General features: G+C 36.6%; 1 protein-coding gene across 1 annotated transcript in view; it reads left to right on the forward strand.

Moving 5' to 3' along the window:
* LOC150095816 (outer mitochondrial transmembrane helix translocase-like) overlaps positions 1-22143 on the forward strand; it is a 235029-nt gene that overhangs the window by 191240 nt on the left and 21646 nt on the right. Inside the window, exon 9 of the mRNA XM_090408910.1 lies at positions 21056-21195. Coding sequence (XP_090265036.1) covers positions 21056-21195 — 140 coding nt within the window. The remainder of the gene's footprint in view (positions 1-21055; positions 21196-22143) is intronic.

The raw sequence follows: 22143 nt of genomic DNA on the forward strand, positions 1-22143 counted from the left end.
TTTGTTTATTAATTATCTTGAAAAGGGTAAAGCAATAACCAGAGAATATTATTCCAATCTTTTAACCAGACTAGACGAAAAAATTTGTGAGAAAAGACTCGGTTTGCAGAAGGAAAAAAAATCATCTTTCATCAGGACAATGCACCTGCCCACAAAGGTGTTTTGGCAATGAGAAAATTAAGGAATCTGCACTATGAATTGTTGGAGCATCCACCTTATTCCCCAGATTTGGCTCCCTCTGACTTCTATCTCTTCCCAAAACTAAAACCCTTCCTCACTGGTCAGCGTTTTTCATCGAATCAAGAGGTGATTGCAGCTGTAGAGGGGTATTTTGCAGATCTTACTGATAACCACTACAGGGATGGGATAATGGTGCTGGAACATTGCTGGAATAAATGTATTAGTCTTAGGGGAGATTATGCTGAAAAATAAATATAAACTTGAAACGAATATACATTTGAAAACCGAATTTATTTATAAAAAAAAAAATTCGTTTTTTCATTGTTAGGCTGAGAACTTTTCTTACTAGCCTCGTATATTGAGAAATAAGGTGATTTTTAACAAAAAAAATGTGTTTAACTTATTTGCTTACCAAACTTTTCAGACAACCCTCATATAAAATTAAAAATCCGTTGTTTATTGATGGTAGACTTAAAAAAAAAAATTAATCCTATTTTATATGTAAACATTTACCCTAAAATTTACCTTCATTCCTTTTAATTAAAAGGGTGCCAATCAATCTAAAAGGCAAAATCTACAGGACAGTAGTGAGATCAGCTATGACGTATGCTATTGAAACTGTGGTCCTGAGGAAAAATAACATCAGCAGGATGGAGGTAGTGGAGATGAGAATACTTGACCAGAAAGGATCATCTGAGAAATGACTATGTAAGGGAACAGTGAAAGTTACGAACTTAGGAGCAAAGATACAGGAGGCAAGGTTGAGATGGTTTGGTCATATGATGAGGAGGGTGGACGAGTATGTGGGAAGAAAGGTCTAGCAGATGAATGTGCAAGGGAGGAGGAAGCACAGACAGACAAAGAAGAGATAGAGGGAGATGGTGGAGGAGGACTTGGGGATGAAGAACTTGGATGTGGCTACAGCCCAAGACAGAAGTTGTGGAGGAGACTTACCACAAACAGCGACCCTACTTAAGTAGGAAAAGCTGCAGAAGAAGAAGTTTGCATAAAAGAAATCAAGTCTTTGTATATAGCCATTTAAGTTCATTATATATTTGGTATAAAAAAAAGAAAGAAAAGGATTCAGCTCATATTTTGATTTCAAGAAATTAAAAACTTGACAGCTGAAGAGTATTAAACGCATGGATAGGCTTATGTGTTCATCAGACATTTTTGTGATAGATTTCACGGTTTGATATGAACACAGATGGATAAGAAAATAACTATTTATTAACTTAAAAGCTAATATTTCGCTGATATTATATCCAGCATCTTCAGAGCACACAACACAAAGTTTGTTAGAAATGCAAAACAACCACAATCCTGTGTAACAGTGGGGCTAGTAAAAGTAATTGCAGCGTGCAACACAAGACTAAAGTCCTAATATGGCACCATCTAGGTTTAAAAAAAAAAAAAAATTCAAAGTTATGAAATAGTAGTCCAAATGATAGGCTTAGAAAGTTTGAAAAAATGAAATAAAATAAAAGTAATAAATATTAATTTGGTCTTAAGATGACTGTCTCCCAAATCTTTGGTAGATTTATACACCCAGACTTGTTAAGGTTTGGAGAATGTTTCAAGGCATCTGTTGATTCCAGGAACAACCTCTCTGACTTGTAGAAGCTTCTGTGCATTACTTTTGTTTCTTTCCAATTGATCCTGTGTGCAGGAGTATCCAAAGCATGGTCTGCCAGACCCGACTTTTGCTATGGCAAGTAGACGGGTCTGGCAGACCATGCTTTGGATACTCCTGCACACAGGATCAATTGGAAAGAAACAAAAGTAATGCACAGAAACTTCTACAAGTCAGAGAGGTTGTTCCTGGAATCAACAGACGCCTTGAAACATTCTCCAAACCTTAACAAGTCTGGGTGTATAAATCTACCAAAGATTTGGGAGACAGTCATCTTAAGACCAAATTAATATTTATTACTTTTATTTTATTTCATGTTTTCAAACTTTCTAAGACTATCATTTGGACTACTATTTCAAAACTTTGAATTTTTTTTTAATTTTTTTATTTTTAAAACCTAGATGGCACCATATTAGGACTTTAGTCTTGTGTTGCACGCTGCAATTACTTTTACTAGCCCCATTGTTACACCAGATTGTGGTTGTTTTGCATTTCTAACAAACTTTGTGTTGTGTGCTTTGAAGATGCTGGATATAATATCAGCGAAATATTAGCTTTTAAGTTAATAAATGGTTATTTTCTTATCCATCTGTGTTCATATCAAACCGTGAAATCTATTACAAAAAGAAGAGTATTAAAGTTTCTAAATTTTAATACAGTTGAAGAACTGTAGCCTTGTTTACAAGTGGACATTTTATTTTTGTTTTCACCACTGTTGCTTTGCAATGCCAGACAGTCATGTTTGAATCAAATGATATATTTCCAAATAAGAAGTTTGATATAGAAAGACAGAGTGAGAACAGCTATCGATTGTAAACTTGAATATGTACCAGAAGAAATTTAAGTTTAATGGAGAAATATAATAGGAGGATTTTTTTTTTAAGTTGAATGCCAGGATGAGATTGTTTAGACAAATTCAAAGATTTTGCAAATTAATGGATGAATTTTCTTTTGAAAGACAATTGAAACGTGGCTAGCAGTGTTAAGAAGGGATTTATATAGTTTCCCCCAGAGTAACAGACAGTCATCTTTTAAATATGTTGAACAGCAGTTCTTGTTATGGATAAATGTTTTAAATGAGAAAAAGAACAATTTTATGCTGAAAGATAGCAAAGGAGTTTACAGAAGCAAAAGAGAACTTGAAACTTATCTTTGTACTATATTAGAGAGAGGAACCTAACATAGCATTCTGTCAAGTCCGTCAGGTGGCGTCTGTGAGTAAGTTACTATAAACTAGTGCTCCAGCATTTTATTGCTACTGCAAGAGTTTTCCATTCAAATTAAACGGCAAAAGGAAATCTGAACAGTGGGTACCAAGAAGCAGATAATCTCAGCATAAGCTGTAAGTACTTTTAGTGCATTAAACCAGTTATATTTCAATCTAAAAATCGGCCACGTGCAAGCACCCGCTATGCCCACCGCATGAAACAAAGATGGCAGCGACAAAAACCAACGAAGAACAAGCACCTGGTGTCTCGCCAGCATAGCACCGTCGATTGCTAACGAACCCACAAAGTGCCGCAGCTGAAAAATTGATATCAGCGATAAAAAAAAAAGAGGGTATAACGTGCGAGTTCTGCTGCCACTGGTTACACGCTTCCTGCGCAAAACTGGACAAAATGGTGCACAAGTTATATATCGACCTTAACCAGCCCTATTTCTGTTCACTGTGCCTCCTGCCTGTAAAACAGCTCCTGAACTTAGGCAAATGAATAGAAAGACTCAAACAACACATCAGTGTTATGAACGAAACTCTTTCCTCCAAAATACACGCACTAGAAACCAAGCTCGAATCAACTGACGATCGGTGGCGCAACGCAAGTTCACTCCTCCCCACAAATGAACTCCTTGAAATAATCGCATCAACGGTGCATGACTCGATGAAGGCCAGAAACAAAAAATTCAACGCCGTCATTTTGAACTTTCCAAAAGAAAATGGAAAAGCATTGGAAGAAGACATCCTCAAACTAGCTGAAGAATGCAACATTGACTCTAAAAATATTGTGAGGTGCTATCATTTCGTACCCATAAACAAAAGAAAGGACGGAACAAACTTTAAATGTCTCGTAAAAGTGACTTGTGACACGCTGACAAGCACATCAAAACTAATAGCAGCAATCGACAAGTTCAAAGACACTTGTCTCCAGTCGTGCATATGTGCTTGATTAGATCTATCATTTGCACAAAAGGAACAAGGTCACCATATTCGAAGACAACTTGCAGAACAGAAAAACGTCAAAATGGTGACTACAGTTGGCCCATCAACTACAGACAAGTTAAATTGGTACAAAAACCAAGAGACGCCACTAGCAGCCACCATGGTGACCAGTATGGAGGCCCTGCACAGGAAACGTGCAGGACCCCTGCGGTCAAAAATATGAATCACAAAACCCTACAAATCCGCTTTATCAACATCAGTGGCCTAAACTCCAATCTTAACAGTGTCCACTATCACCTGCAGTCTACCAAACCCCCACCTACTCTTTTTGGCAAAAACTCAGATCTCACCTCCCTCCAACATTATTCATCTGAACCTTCCAAACTACACATGCTCTTTAACTCCTTTCGACCCAAAGGAGTTAAAGAGTTAAAGTGGCATCTGTGGATACATCCGCTCTGACATACCTTGCCAGAGAGCACCCAACCTAGAATCGTCCAACTTTGATCTTCTCTAGATGAAAATATCCATACCCAACTTAGGCAAATTAATATGCTGTCTCTACCGTTTCCCCAAATGCAACCAACCACTCTGAGCTCTTTAATTTCCTCTCCCTGAAGATTGACTTTCTCCAGTCCCACTTTCTCAACAGTGAAATCCTCTTAGGAGATTTTAATATCCACATACCAACTGGCTTTCCTTCTCCAGCTGTACAGATTTTGCAGGCAGAGATGCTGAAACATTCACCATCACTAATGACCTTACACAACTTGTTCAGATGCCAACCAGAATACCTGGTAACCCAAACCACTCTTCAAATAATACCCTAGGCCTCTTCCTGACCAATGACATATCCAAATACACAGTGAATGTAGAGGGCCCACTAGGCAATTCTGATCACAACCTAGTGCTCATCTCCTCCCCCATGCAACAATGCTTACACAGCCACTCCCATACAGAGTAGTTTGGCATTGTAACAGTGCCAAGTGGGACAGCCTCCGCAACTTCTATGCCTCATTCCCACGGTGGTTAGACTATTGCTTCTGACCTTTCAACCGAAACACATGCACTGAACTCATAACCAAAGTAATCCTCACTGGCATAGAATCATACATTCCCCCACAGTACTCTGACCTGCCATTTCCTAACTAAACCCTGGTTTTCCAAAAGATGTGCCAAGGCAGTACAAACAAAAAACCAAATATACCTTCACTGGCTCAGATCAAGACCCCATCCTCATTTAGAGCTTATACCCAAGCCTGAAATAAATGCAAAAAAAATAATCAATGCTTCCAAAACAGAGTTCAAAAGAGCAAAAAGCAGAAAATTAGCAGCCTGTCCAAATGGCAGCTGAGCCTTTTGGTCTCTCACCAAAGCAATCGGCTGTAACTTTTGCCCAACACCGTATCCAGATGGCTCCATTGCATCATTTCCTACAGAAAAGGCCATTCTCCTGGCTTCTCACTTTGCTTATAATGCACGCATCAATGGCAAACGTCCCCCAACCATTCCAGATGCCCAGCATACAATGCCCACCATATCCTTTTGCCAGAAAGATATCAGCAAAATACTGTCTAAGTTAGACACAAAAAAGTCTCCTGGCCCCGATGGCATTCCTCCAATTGTCTTGAAGGTTTGCATACCAGAACTGTTTCCTGTCCTATGTCACTTATCTATGACAGAATGATCATTGACTCGGTTAACATACATAGTTTTATGAAAAAATTGAATGACTAGAACCGAGATTTAAGTAAAAAGGTTTTAATATAAACACACTACTAGTTTCGGCCTGTAACAGCCTTCTTCATGTGATGCAGCAAGCACGCACTCTCCCAACAATGCAACAAATGAAAGAACAGCTTCAAATACAACTACAACGTTTTCATACTAATTATGTATAAAGACTGTCTATGTTGTTCATAGTCTTTTAACCCTCAATGTTTAGTGTTTTTTCTTTTATAATGTCATCTGAAGAAGGCTGTTACAGGCTGAAACTAGTAGTGTGTTTATATTAAAACCTTTTTACTTAAATCTCAGTTCTAGTCATTCAATTTTTTCATAAATATATATATATATATATATACAAGAGAAATAAACCAAGGGGTCTGACAGGGATGTCCCCTCTCAGCAACTCTTTTTTAATATCTACTTAAATGAAATAATAATAAAATGGAGTAAATATTTACACCAAGGAATTAAACTTTCACCTACAGTTAACTTAAACACTCTCCTCTTTGCAGACGACCAAATAATAATTACAAATTCTGAAGATAACTTACAGAAAGCTATTTTAAATCTATATGAGATATCCAAAGATTATGGTATGATAATATCAACAGAAAAATCAAAACTATGGCCTTTAAAGGACAAGATCCAGCAAGAACTAAAATAGTAATAGATAACAAGATCTTAGAACAGGTGAATTCATTTAACTACCTAGGATGTATGATCACATATGAAAATGAAAAAGATATAAACGTAAAAATTGCAAAATATTTAAAAATAACAGGTATAATTAACTCTATATTTAAACCAAACCTAGTTCAAAAACAAACCAGGCTAAAAGTATACAATACATTAGCCTTACCGGTCTTAATGTATGGAAGTGAAATCTGGACAATAAAACAAAAAGACAAACAAAGATTAACAACAGCAGAAATGAAGTTTATGAGAAAAACTGCAAAGTATACCCTATTTGATCACAAAAGAAATGAAGATATTATGAAAGAATTAAACCAAGAACCAGTAATAGAAAAAATTAAAAAATATAAACATAAATGGATGGAACACGTTCAAAGAAAGAAAACAGAAAGATTACCAAAACAAGCCTTAAAGTACAAGCCATTAGGAAAAAGGAAACCAGGAGTCCTCTTAAACGATTCAACGATGACTTCTAAGGCCGGAACAGGCCATGCTAGGCCTAAATCCTTGATACGTATGATGATGATGATGATATATATATACTGTCTTACTCCACTGGTATCTATCCTACAGCCTGGAAATTGGCCTATATTCAACCCATTCCCCAAAAGAGTGACAAGTCACTGCTGTCCAACTACTGCCCCATCTCGCTGAACTCAGTCCTGTCTAAAGTAATGGGAAAAAAATCATCAATTTCCCGCTCCTACACTCCCTTGAAGCTTCCTGTCTAATAAACGACTGCCAGTATGGATTCCATCGCTGCCGATCAACAGGAGATCTGCTCACATATGTCACCCATCTCTGGTCAAATGACATGGAGAAGTTTGTTGAATCACGAGCGGTTGGACTTGATATTTCCAAGGCGTTTGACTGGGTCTGACACAAGAGCTTACTAAGCAAACTGGCATCGTTTGGTCTACCTCAAGACCTCTGTAATTGGATTGCTCACTATGTGTTGTGGTCAATGGCTCCTTATCCTCTCACCACTCAAGTAATGCTGGGGTTCCTTAAGGTTCTTTCCTCTCACCAACCCTCTTCCTACTATATATCAATGACCTACTTCAGCTTACCTCCAACCCAGTAAACAGTTTTGCAGATGATAGCATATTGCACTTCTCCCTTTCTTTTGATAAACCTTACTCCACACAACTCACCTCAACCTACAGAACAGCAACCACCACTGCCCTCAATTCAGACCTCCAAGCCATCCTACAGTGGGGTTCAGATAACCTAGTCAATTTTAATGCAAATAAAACCCAGTACTGTCTTATTTCTTATAAAAAAAGAACCAGTTTCTCCCAGTATTATTTATGACAATACTTAAATTTCCAGACAATCTGAGCTTTCTCTTCTTGGAATTACCCTGACATCAACCTCTCCTGGCATAAACACATAACAACCATTGCAGCCACCTCAGCTTCTAAAAAATTAGGATTTCTCTTTTGCTCAAGACGCTACTTCACCCCTGAACAACTATAAACCTTATACAAATCACAAATCCGCCCAACCATTGAATACTGCTCCCACATATGGGGTGGAACCCCATAAGGTCCCTCATACAGAGGAGAGCAATCAGACTTATTAATGACCCATCTCTTACCAACTCGCTCCTTCCACTTTCACACAGGCAATTGGTCTCTGCACTATTTGTCTTTTACAAATATTTCCATGGAAAATGTTCATCTGAAATAGCATCAATAATTCCCCCACTTAGTTCTAAGCTCATTGGAACACGTGCAGATGCTTCTCAACATCCCTACACAGTGCACCTTGAAACCCACAGAACAAATTTCTTCTTTTCCTCCATCTCTGCAACCCTACACTATGGAACAGCCTTCCCCTTGATGTGTTCCCTAGGGAATACAATCTACAGTCATTCAAATCTAATGGGAACAAGTACCTTCTTTCCCAACCCATCCACGATACTAATGTATTATAGGTTGATCTGCCAACCTCTTGGGTATGGGCTCAACATAAAAAAAAAATAAAAATTCAGGAATATGAGCAGAGTTATGAGTTGGTATGGTCACTAGAACAGAATTGGAGTATAAAGGTTAGCAAACCAATATTTTTTTTTTTTGTCAGAATGGCAGAAAAAAGACCCAGAGAATGAATACAATCCCTGTGGATTGATATAGTAAAAAGTGCCATAGAAGGGAAAAATATAAGATCTCATATATTGATGTTCTGACAGATAACAGATTAATTTGGAGGAAAATTGTCAATAAGAAGGGTAATGATGTAAACTTTTCATGTAGTACTGTCTTAATATCCTGTACATCCCATTGAGGATGATATCAGGAATTTGTTGATGATGATGATGCAGTAATGTTGAAGAAGGTAAACAAGCAGAACGTGAACAAGCAGATGATGAACATGATGTTAGGACTGCAGAACATCGCCTATGATTATAGATGGAAGGCATGTGATTAACAAACTGCGGTGAAAAAGAGTCCAAAGGAGACATTTAAGTTGGAGATAACCAGTTTGACAGTGGCAAGATTTTTCCTGAAGTAGAATGAGAAGAAGGAACAAGGACAAGAAGCCAACACTGAATGTTGTGTAAAGAAGTAGTATGAGTAAGAAGCGGGCAGTTTTTCTTTCAGGGAGAGTGATTGAAAGCACAGAATACATTATCTGAGAGCATGGTGAAAATAACGACATTGAATGAATTTCAGGAGTAAGATGATAGTTTATTATCCTTTTTAAGAGATCAGGTTATGAGTTTATATCTACCAATGTTGTCCTACCAAAATTATCTCCCAAAAATTTTAAAATCAACAGATCAAGAACATGAAGATCTTCCCTAGGGTATATCTAAAACCATCTTTCATATTATCACATTTTTTAACATATGCCTCTTCTTGTAGATAAGCTTATACGTTGGTTATATATAACTTTTCATTTTTCAGGAAATGACAACATATACATCAATCATAATCATCAAATTCCCGACATGTACCCTCAAGGGGCATACAGGATGTGATAGTACTACGTGAACACCATTACTAACTTCCTATCTACAATTTTCCTCCAAATCAATCTGTTACCTGTCAAGACTCAAACATTACCATATCTTATATTTCTATCTTATAAGGCACTTTTTACTGTATCAACCCACCTATATCTTGGACTTCCTCTGGGTCTTTTTCCTGCCAACCTGGCAGAGAACACTTGATTTGCTAATCATTCCTCTCCCATTCTGTTTAAGTGACCATACCACCTCAGATTAGCTATGCTAACTCATTCCTGGATGCTGACAATGTCTAATTCTTTCCTAATATCCTCGTTTTTAATATGATATTGCCATTGATGCCATCTGTTCACACCTGTAATCTTTCTCAGGACTCTCATATCTGTGGTCTCTAGTCTTTGGTCAAGTGTTTTACTTCTGACCCAGCTCTCAGATATATAAGTTAAAATTGGTTTGAACACTGTCTTGTATACAGCTAATTTAGTGTTCTGACTAATTTCTCTCTTATTCCATATGAATTTATTCATTTGACTTCCTACCATACCAGCTTTGCTGATTCTGTTGTCTATTTCTATATTTAATTTACCATCTTCAGTAAAAATCGTGCCTAAATAGCTGAAATGTTTCACTTGTTCAACAGGTTCTCCATTCACAACACAGTTGACATTTTCAATGATTCTGCCTATTTTCATTGTCTTTGTCTTTTTATTGCTGACCTTCATACCATATCTATTACAACAGCTATTCAATTTAGTCAGAGAATCTTTCAGACTTGTAGCGGATTTATTTAGAAGTATAACATCATCTGCATAAAGCAAAGAGCTGACATTAACATCTCCAATTTTGATATCATGTTTAATACCACTTTCTTTCATAATGTGATTCATATAGATAATGAATAACAGAGGGGATAATGTATATCCTTGTCTCACACCAGATTTAACATTAAACCATCTTCCTGTACTTCCTTCAATTCTAACTGCTGACTTACAACTCAAATAAAGACTAAGTATTGCTTGATATAATGCCCCATTGACACCATATAACTGCAGCGTATTGAATAGATTCTCTCTTTGCACCTTGTCATATGCCTTTTCCAAATCGACAAAACTTAAATACAGATCTTTGTTATATTCCCATGATTTCTCCACTATTTGTGGTAAAGGGAAGATCTGAATCTGACAGCCTCTATTTGACCTGAATCCAGCTTGTTTTTCACCAAGCTTTTCTTCCACAATTGTTCTCAACCATTTCTCAGTTATACTTGCATATATCTTACCAGGAACACTCAGTAGGGATATACCTCTGTAATTCTCACATTCAGTTTTATTTCCCTTTTTATATATGGGTACTATGAGAGCTCTACTCCAATCGTCTGGAATCCGTCTCTCTGTCCAGGCATTCTGAACTATGCAGTGCAGCCACTGTAAGACTTTTATACCACCATTCTTCAGCATTTCCAGTCGTACACCATCTACTCCTCCTGCCTTTCCACATTTCAAGCCTTTGATGGGTTTTTCTACTTCAAGTATGGATGCCATGCCTGATCAGTGTTTTTTTATCACTGTGCTGTCATCACTGCTTGTTTCATTTAGCAGTTTTTCAAAGTAATTACTCCATACTTCAAGGATATCTTTTTCTCCCGTTTTCATGTTTTCATCTTTATCATCTCTAACTCCTTTTACAGCACTCTTTCCTTCATTCCTAAGCTTCTTCAACAACCTCCAGAATATTTTGCCACCTTCTTGATATTTATTTTCTTGTTCTTGCCAAAGTCCTCCCATGACTTTTGTTTAGCTAGTTTTACACACTGTTTAGCTTTCTTACATTTGTCTCTGTATTCTCTAAGAGCACAAGCTGACTTATTTGCCAGGAACTTTTGATATGCTGCTTTCACTGCCTCTTTAACTTCTTGTATCCATGGGGTTCTAATTTTTCTATCCTTGCAGACAACTTCACAACATGCCTCTCTAGCTGAATCAATCAGTGTTTTCTTCAAGGCTTGCCACTGAATCTCCAAGGTTTGGTTCCTTTTCTCAAACTCTTTCATTTTTCCTTCAATATTCTTTGTGTATTTTAGTCTACAGTTCACATCTGAAAGCTGCTCAACTTTTATTCGCTTTAAAAGTTTCTTACATGTCATTCTTTTCAATATGAATTCAATTTTATCCTGCTCAAGACTAAATAGTGATCACTTCCAATTTCAAATCCTCTGTACACTCTGGTGTCCTGCACCAGGGAGAAAACATCACTATCAACAATAAATAGTCAATGAGACTTTTCTTATTCCTTGCTTCTTCTCTCCATGTGAATTTGTGCACATTTTTATGTTGGAACATGGTGTTAGTAATAACCAGTCCATGTTCTGAGCAGAAATCCAACAGGTATTTGCCATTATTATTAGTTTTGCTCTTTTCTCCAAATTTTCTCAAAACGTTTTTGTTTGTCTGACAATCACTTCCTACTCTGCTATTTAGATCCCCAACAAGGACCAACTTTTCCTTTTTCATTGTGTCAGTAGCTTTCTCTAGAGCCTCAAAAAATTCCTCCATTTCTACCTTAGTAGAACCTTCTGTGGGACCATAGGCACAAATAAGTCTCATTGTCCAGTTCCCCATCCTCATATTTGCCCAAATCACTTTACTTGACACTGCCTGCCATTCAAGAAGATTACCTCGTATTTTGTGTTGAATACTCTGGCTACTCCTTCTTTTCCTTGATTGTCATTGCCTGAATATAACATTTTGTATTTATTGCTCAGAAAGATCTCACCAGTTTTTGTCTTTTTTGTTTCAGTCACCCCTATTATGTCGATCTGGTACTTATCTAATTCCTCAGGTAGCTCCATTTCTTTGCCATTCAGGCTTCTTATGTTGATAGTACTGATCTTTAACTCTGGTTATGTTGTGTTGGGGTGTGTGTTTCAGAGATTTGTTCCAGTAGCTGATTTTTCGCTGTTCGCGCTGGTTCCCTGGCGAAAACAATGGGGGTCCTTGTTTAACCGGGCGATGCCCCAGCCGGCATGAAATTTTTTCATGTTGTACCATCATTTTGTATTTTGGTTTAACCAATAGAAATACAATTTGGTCGGCTAAATCCCAAATTGCCAGCCCATCCTCGTCGGTTGTCTGCATTCCTTTAAATGCTATGTGGAGGTCTCCTCTCAGTTTTACTGCTTTGACCCTTAAGCACCCCAAATTATTAAAATTATATATTTATTTAATTTATTAAAATTATAAAATATAAAATTTAGTTTTAAAATTAAAAATATTATCAATGAGAAGACAAATGTCTTCTCATTGCTGACCATCATACTATATCTATTATAACAGTTATTCAATTTAGTAAGAGAATCTTGCAGACTTATAGTGGATTTATTTAGAAATATAACATCATCTGCATAAAGCAAAGAACTGAGATTAGCATCTCCAATTTTGATATCAGGTTTAATACCACTTTCCTTCATAATGTGATCCATATAGATAATGAATAACAGATGGGATAATGTACATCCTTGTGTGACACCAAATTTTACATTAAACCATCTTACTGTGCTTCCTTCAGTTTTAATTACTGACTTTCAACTCAAATAAAGACAAAGTATGTTTGATATAATGCCCCATTGACATCATGCAACTGTAGAGCTTTGAATCGCTTCTCTCTTGGCACCTTGTCATATTCATTTACCAGATCTACAAAACTTAAACATAGATCTTTGTTATATTCCCTTGATTTCTCAACTATTTGTTGCAAAGTGGAAATCTGATCCTGACAGCCTCTGTTTGGCCTCTATCCAGCTTGTTCTTCACCAAGCTCACCTTCCACAATCTTTCTCAACCATTCCTCAAGTATATTTGCATAACTCTTACCAGGAACACTCAGTAGGTAAATATCTCTGTAATTTTTAATTCTCACATTCAGTTTTATTTCCCTTTTTATATGTGGGTACTATGAGAGCTCTACTCCGATCATCTGGAATTCTTCATTCTATCCAGGCCTTCTGAATTATGCAGTGCAACCACTGTAAGACTTCTATACCTTCATACTTCAGCATTTCTGGTCGAATATCATTTACTCTCAATGCCTTTCCAAATTTCAGGATTATGATGGCTTTTGCTACTTCTAGTATGGATATGTATTCCTGATTGCATGCCTGTTTAGTGTTTTTTACTACTGTGCTGTCACTGATTGTTTTTTAGCAGTTTTTCGAAGTAATTACTCCATACATCAAGGATATGTTTTTCTCCAGTTTTCATGTTACGTTTATCATCTCTAATTCCTTTTACAGCACTTTTTCCTCTATTTCTTAGCTTCAACAGCCTCCAGAATATTTTGCCACCTTCTTGATATTTATTTTCTATGTTCTTGCTAAATCTTTCTATGACCTTTGTTTAGCTAGTTTTACACAGTGTTTGGCACTCTCACATCTGTTTCTGTATTCTCTAAGAGCACTAGCTGAGTTATTTGCCTGAACTTTTGATATGCTGTCTTCTTTTTCTCTTCACTGTCTCTTTAACTTCCTGTGTCCACCATGGACTTATGATTTTTTTTTTATCCTTGCAGACAACCTCGCCATATACCTTTCAGTCTGAATCAAGAATGTTTTCTTCAGGATTTGTCATTGAACCTCTAAGGTTTGGTTCCTGTTCTCAAACTCTTTCATGTTTTCTTGAATAATGTTTGTGTATTTAGTCTACAGTTCACATCTGAGAGCTGCTCAACTTTTATTTGCTTTAAAACTTTCTTACATGTTATTCTTTTCAGTATGAAATTCCATTTTATCCTGCTCAAGACTAAATGGTAATCACCTCCAATTTCAAATCCTCTGTACGTTCTAGTATCCTGCACCAGGGAGGAAACATCACTATCGACACATAGTAAATGAGAATTTTCTTATTCCTTGCCTCTTCTCTCCATGTGAAAGAATATATGAAAAACTTTATTATTGCTTTCCTATATTTCGGCAGTGTTACATTGGCATCATTAGAGATCACAAAAAACAATGATATATGCACCCACTAATACATGCAACATTTCTGTGTTATTTCTTAAGTATTACAAATATATGGTAAGCAAGTTTATTACTTAAATTCATATGTCTTCTTTTCGTTATTCTACCGCTTAACCACATGGTGGTTCCAATAATACTAACGTATACAATTGCATTAATAAATACAAGCATATTACATATATACTTTTAAGTATCTTTTCATATAACATAACTATCCATTAATGGATTTTTTACTTAGTATTTTACAGTTTATGAAACTGTAAAAAGTGAACATAAATGAAAATTTATGTGAAATTTTTACACACGTATTCTATACAACCTTTCACAGTGGTAGTATGTGTTTCTAAGAGACACCTGATGGTTAAAGAATATTGTGCTTGCAGTTTGATGCTCTTTTATTATTCTTTTGTTCTCATTCCATGTGTTGCCTTATGTAGTTTTGAAATATTGAGATCCTGTAGACTGCCTTTCTTTTTTTTGACTGATCTAGAATCAGTAGTGCCCAGTTGTTTATATCATTGTTTTCATTTTGTTTGTAAAAGATCTGATTTGAAAGGTGGACTATATGTCATATGAGTGTTGTCACCACTTCAACAAAATGGGTTATAGATATTATTTCCTCAGTATTCATAGTTAGCTTTAATCAAAAACACTGATGTTTGTATACCTGTCTTTCCACTGAATTTGTGGATTCTTCACAGGAGGGGTGCCCCCCCCCCCCCAAGTGCTTGCAATATGTGGTCCAAATTTCACAGCCATACAGCAAGTTTGGATAAGGAGTCAACAAGGAATTTGGTTGTTGAATTGATGTTTATCATCTCCTTTTCCCAAATGTCCAAAAGCTTCACTACCATGTTTCACATGACTAAATTTTCTCATCAGAGTGTGCATTGCTGACAGATGACTGCCAAAAAATTAGAGATGTTTCATATTTTTTAGAGTTTCTCTATCCAGCTGAATGAGAAGTACTCATGGTGAATTAACTGAAGCCGATTTGGAAAGTCTGTTTTGATGTTACCACTTTGTGCACATAAATGAATTGGACGAAGTGTGGCTTTAGAAGTGGTGGTGGTGGTGTGTGTGTGGGGAGAACGATGTAATTATATCTGTAATGTGTCACTTCTTCATCAGCTTTGGGTATGAGATGTTTATTGATTTCAACTGGGTTTTCAGGTAAATGGGTGAGAAGTTCATTTTTAATGGTAAAACCTACCTTGTGAATCTATTCTTCTTCTTCTTCTACTGCTGCTGCTCTCTTTCCTTAAGATTATTTTTACCACATTTTTTTGGCTTCTTGTATCTTGGTTGAACAGAATGAATATTGAATAGGGCTGCTTAATCACAGATGCAGCTACTTGAAACACTTCACTGCTCTAGTCCTTATATTTAAGGAGCAGGAACCTCAAGATTCACAGCCCTGTTACTGTTGCCAGAGGACTCATGTAGATATTATGCAGGAATGGTGGCAGTCATCATTTGGATGATGTAATTTCTAGATTTCGTTTTAAGGTAGGTGTATTGTTGCTCTATTTTAGACACAGGGTACTTGACAACTTGGAGATGTGATGCCATTGGCATGGAGGTTAAGACAATTAGACAGCATTTAGTGCAATCCCCCCTTCAACCTTGCAACTTAAGTTGGCCCTACCAGTGTACAAATCCAACATCTCTCTCTCTCTCTCTCTCTCTCAGTATCAGTAATCCATGGAGCCCATTTAGATCATGGAAGAAGATCTTCTCTATGGCTGTATTGCAAATGAAGTCTTTGGATACTCCAGTGTACTTTTTCTCAAAACACTCATGAATTTTGTTTGGCAGAAGTAGCAGTTTTCAAATTGGTGGTTGTCATGCCAGATTATAAGAATTATACATTTATGCACTTCCCCAAATTAATTTTTCTGCTATGTAACCAAAATGTGCACATAAGAGGCATGTTTCACCATCTTTGTTATAGATAAGTGTTGTAATTTTAGTGTAACTGTATCCTTTCTCTATCTTACAGTTTTATAGTGAAACAGATACATTTGGAACACAACTAACTTTTTCATCTTACATTCTTTGTCACATAGTCTGTGATATAGAGAAATGTCTGGCTAAACATCTGGCCAGTAGAAATGGAAGTGAGGTAGAAAGAAAAGAAAAAAAAGAATGAATGAATGAATTGTGTGGCATTTTTTTTTTATAAGTGTGTGTGACAGTCTTCCTTACCAGATGCAAAAGATCATCAGTGTTAGCATTGTTGGTTGTCTTTTGCTATTAGAGTGCAGAGGGAAGGTGACTAGTTTGGGAGGTCAAAATGATTTTTATGGTGAGAAACAGGTTACTCAAAGTAGGGAAAAAAAACAACAACTTTAATACGAGTGGTGGTGGGGGGAATTTAATGGATGGAAGAACTTATGACAGATAGATTGCATGTAATGGATTTGGAGTTAGGCATCCAGAGAAAGTTGTTCAATTTAAGGTTGAAAGTGCAATGAATATATATTAGGAAGGGATTTGACATTGTTAACATTCATGTATCTCTGAACCGAGATAATCTCAGCTGGTATGATCACTTGAACATTTAGTGGAGGGCCACAATATAAATGGATTGATGCAGTTGAAGGGGCCTTCGAAAACTGAAATATAAGATATGACAGTATTGGAGTTCTGGCAGATGGAATTGTTTTATGCCATAGTTTCTTGCATGCGTGTACCTTCTATCACATATACTCGGGAATGCTGGTCATTACAAAATACCTGTTTTGTCATTTATCACTGACAATTGATATATAGCAGACAACGGTGATTTAGCTGATGGAAAGTTGAAAAAGAAGTATTTGTTTTCCCATAATATTTCAGTATATTGATTCTAACCTAAATATTTTTGGAGCCAATCAGAATTAAGAAATGCAGTAATGTGTAAACCTAAGGGTTTCATTTTATTGAGTTTTTTTTCACTGTTTGCTTATGTCATAGAATAGAAGAAATTGTTTTCTTTTTTTTCCCATAAAAGTGATTGAAGACATAACTGTTATGAACAAAAATATAGTGACAAATAGTATTATTATATGCATGAAATTTTTCTTCACAGACTGATAAACACACTAATACATAAGTATATGACATATTTGCTTCAATACTGGTGGTAATAATACAGGGTTAAAATAATTAGCCATAGCATTAACATATTGACCAGATCCAGGAATAAATATGTAACTACGATATATTAGGTGACCTTGGTAGAGTATATCCATGCTAACATCTGACTGGTGAGCCAGCACGCTCGGGTTTTTTATCCCTCAAAACAGATAACTGACCAGTAGAACACACACAATTTACAGACAAGAATACTTGGAGGCATAGGGGTAACCACCTTGTCCTCGTATTACTGTTGAGAAGTCCAAGGATACTTGGATGGCTATGGGTGCTTAAGTGACTGTTAAAAGCCACTGATGGATGGATGGATGGATGAGCCAGCACAAAATTTTTCAATTTTGTGCTGGCTCACCCATCATTCATTAAACTTTTTATCTATTAAAACTAGCATAATCCCAACAATATAATATGTCATTGGATATCTCATTACACAAAAGTGTATAACTTTACAATATTGAACTGATAGTCATTTTCACGTGCTTACAGTTCCAACATATTCAAATTATTCTGCAAGTATTGCACATCAGCTGTATTCCTCATTATCCTGTTTATCTTTCCATCATTAGTAAATACCTATATACACTGCCTGGAAAGAAGTCAACGGACATCATAATGTGAGGAACAAACAGCCATGACACCCACCTTAATAAGAAGGATCTCATTTCGCTGATGACTGCAGCATTTCTGTGAGGCATACTTTCTATAATTGTCCAATAGCAATCAATGGTAATTTTAGCCCATTCTTCCTGTAGGCATGTAGTGAGATCCTGAATTGTTGTGAGGTGGACTTGACCTCTGTGGGATGATCTGATGCTCCAGATCATCCCACAGATGTTCAACAGGGTTGAGATCAGAGCTATGTGAGGCCAGTCAACCCTATTGAACATATAGGGTTTCATATGTTCAATAGGGTTGAACATATTTCACACTCTATTATAGGGTGTGAAATATGTTCAACTAAAATATGAATATGTTCATACTCACACCCTATTATAGGGTATGAGTATGAACATATTCACACCCTATTATCACACCCTGCTGTAACTGCATGTTCACAAATCATGCAGTTACAGCAACCTTATGATATGGTGCATTGTCTTCCTGAAAGAGACAATGGTTATTCCATAGAAATGCCACAAAGTAGGAAGCATTGCATTGTCCAGAATGTTCTGATACCTCTTGGAGTTCAGTGTTAGTGTCACCACAAATAGAGGTCCAGTGCCTTACTAGGAAAAACAGGACCATACCATCACACTGTCACCTCTGAATTTCATTGTTGGGTGCACTCTGGTAAAATACATTCACAAGACACCCACACCAATCCGTGTGCTCAGTAGAAGGTGTAGTGTGATTCGTCACTCCATAACACAGCTTTCCAATCTTCCACGTGCTGCTGTACATGCCCTTTGCTCCATTGAAAATGATGCTGCATATTGGTTTGATTAATGTGGGTCTTGCATATTGTGGTCCTACCATGGAAATTCATGTTGTGAGCTTCAGTTCTGAATGTTTTTATGCATATTTGTGTTCCAGTCGATGCCCAGAAATCCGCATTCAACGTGTCAGCTGACGAATGGCTGTTTTTAACATATTATCCTTCGTAGCACCCTATGGTCATGTTCGGTGAGTGTTTTGGATCATCCATTATAAATAGCACTTGCAGTTGACTACCTACACTTCTATCTCAATACAGTATCACTGATTGTTGACCTGGAATGGCCCAATTTGTTGACAATTTGTAGAACAGATTGGCTTGCAATATGATACCTCTTTCAAACTTCCTTCTCATGGCCATTTCATCTGGACACAGTTGCACTGATTTGGAGCATCATATTCCTTCAATTTATACTGATTACAAACAGGTAACTCGTTATATTGCACCTTGTTGAGGGGAGGAGGTATCCATTGACTTCTTTCCAAGCTATGTATATTTCACCTATATATATCTCTGTCTATGTATGGGTGACATATATACACACCTGTGGTATACTACTGGTCACCTTAAATCTTGAAGAGTCACATCCCTCACACATATTTTTTGTTATGTTAGTCAGCCATCATTCACTTATTCATATTAATTCTTTATAATCCAATCACATATTCTGCAAGTTATTCAACAGGCTTCACATGCACCTGTCAAAAGCCTTACTAAAGTCCAAAAGTGTCATTGGGTATCCATTCTCCTGTTACTTAACTGTACTATTATTATGTGAGCAAGTTGCTCAAACATGGCCATCCCTTAGTGAATGTATGTTGTTCATTATAAAGTATACATACTCTGTCAATCCATTTCTCCATGTGAGCTCTCACCAACTTTTCTTCAGCACAAGTCTTCAACACCACTCCAGAGATACCAATAGGTCAATATTTAGACAAATATTGACCTATCAGTCAATTTGAATCTGTCAGTATCATTCATATATTCTTTCCATGCCTATGGAATCTTACCTGTTCCGAGACTGAAATTATATAGCCTGGTGAAAGGAACAGCTAGTTCAGTTGAACACACTTTTGGCATCTGTGTGATATCCTATCAGCCTGTATTTTCGAACTATTATTTAGTTTGTGCAACTGCTTTAGAACCCCCATCCTCATACACCTGCATTTCTTCATCCAATGAAGAGGTAGCATTTCTTCATCCAATGAAGAGTATATGCAACTTTTCATCGGATGAAAAGTTGCACACACTAAATTGATTGTTTTTAGCAAAATGGGCACTCAGTTGAATAATCTCTTCTGCATCTGTCACCTACATGCTATCTGCATTCAGTAGTTATTTTTTCACAGTCATTTCCTTTTACTTACAGTACAATAGAATTCTTTTGGGTTGTCTTTAGATTGCAGAGCCAGTTCTTTTTCATGCTCACACTTAGCTTTTAGTAAGATATTTGTAACTCTTTTGGCCTGCACCTTATAATTTTCATAACTGACATCATCTTTATGCACACAGTATTCATTTCACTCCTACCCTCTATACTCTTTGTACTGTAGGAACACATTCTGATATTGTATAATTTAAGTATTTTTAGTTGCTATGATGCCAATAAATATCCTTCCTCTTTAGCAGCAGATTTCATGGAACAGAACCAAGCATATTCCTCTATTGGTCATAATATCTTACTTTGAAGTTCAGTATGTAATCTTTTCTGAATAGAATATCCATAAACTCAGCCATTTTCCAAGTCAGTACAGCCTAATCCCTCTCACCAACAAGAAACAGAACAATCACTCCTTTAACTGAAACACCCTCTGATACCATAATCAAATCTAACACTCTTTGATCTCGAGTGCCTTCTGTCACATGCTGCTTGTGGGTGTTGTCTTATAATAGCTCAGTAAATTCAGTTTCATTCATATCATGAGATTTCCCTTCTACCCAATCAAAGTTCAGGCAATTAAAGTCACCCATGATGACAAGGCAACACACACTATCCCTTTTTTTCTGATAATTGCGGCATTCAGGTCGTCTATCTAACTAGTGAAACTTACTTTAATTGCAGTAGTTATTTTCAATATTGATCCAGTGTTTTTTATTTTTAGATATCTGAGGATGTTGATATTAGTAAAATATCAAAATCAACAGACGGATTTTCTGGTAGTGATGTACGTGAATTATGCAGAAATGCAGCACTATATAGAGTAAGAGATTATTTGAAAGAAGAAACAGATCACAGCCAGTGGTAAGTTGCATCTTCATATTTTGTTATTCTCAGATAATTTTAATTTATGGGAAATATTTAATTCAGTTTATTTCCAGTTTTTAATGATAATCATATTATTGTTATTAGTGCCGTGTTTAGTGTGTTATTAGATAATTTGAAAATCTTCTCAAGAGTGATGAAATTCAATTATAATGATGCTGTAAGCCTCCCCCTCCTATTTTCAATGATGAAGCAGTAAATCTGTTTTTCAGGCTGGCTGAAAGATAGCTTACTAGACTGAACCTGATTTTTAGCATGTTTAGGTGTCATGATCAACTGCTGCATAATTTTGCCCATCCATGCTGCCAAATTATGCATGGAGAGAAGCTGTATGCAAGGGGAACTGTTGAGGTCACTTTGTGGAATGGAGACTGGTGTGCTACTCTGTGACTTTTCTGTAAGTTTATACAAGGGACAGGTAAACCCACTTTATGGCATGGAGACTGGATACTTCTGTTTGGGCAACATGTCCCATAGTATATTAAAATTAAAAATCACTAAAAAAAAAAATCTAAGCTTAAAAAAAAAAAAAAAACGTCCACATTCACTTCACAATTATTTGTGGTATAAATGCTAACGTAAATGCTGTGGGAACCATCATCCAAACATGATATCCTATTTTTGACCACTCAGTTTACTGCAATAACAATCAATCACAGCCCATCTTAACTGTCCAGGCTATAACAATTCATTTCTTCCATCTGCCACAATTATGACAACTTTCCTTTACTGTGTGATCTGGTATTTCTTGCCAGAGGATGCCTAATCTTTAATCTCTCCCCCCCCCCCCTTTTGACTTTCCAAGGCTTAAGATTTCCTAGCCTCATAATGCGTCATTTATATGCCAACTGTTATTCATCATCTATATGGGTTACATTACAAAGAAAAATAAATTTTGTATGAAAATTATGATGATCTAACAATCTC

This window comes from Typopeltis vanoorti, chromosome 19, assembly GCF_054136105.1.
Source record: "Typopeltis vanoorti isolate ZY-2024b chromosome 19, IOZ_Tvanoo_1.0, whole genome shotgun sequence".
Classification (NCBI taxonomy): domain Eukaryota; kingdom Metazoa; phylum Arthropoda; class Arachnida; order Uropygi; family Thelyphonidae; genus Typopeltis; species Typopeltis vanoorti.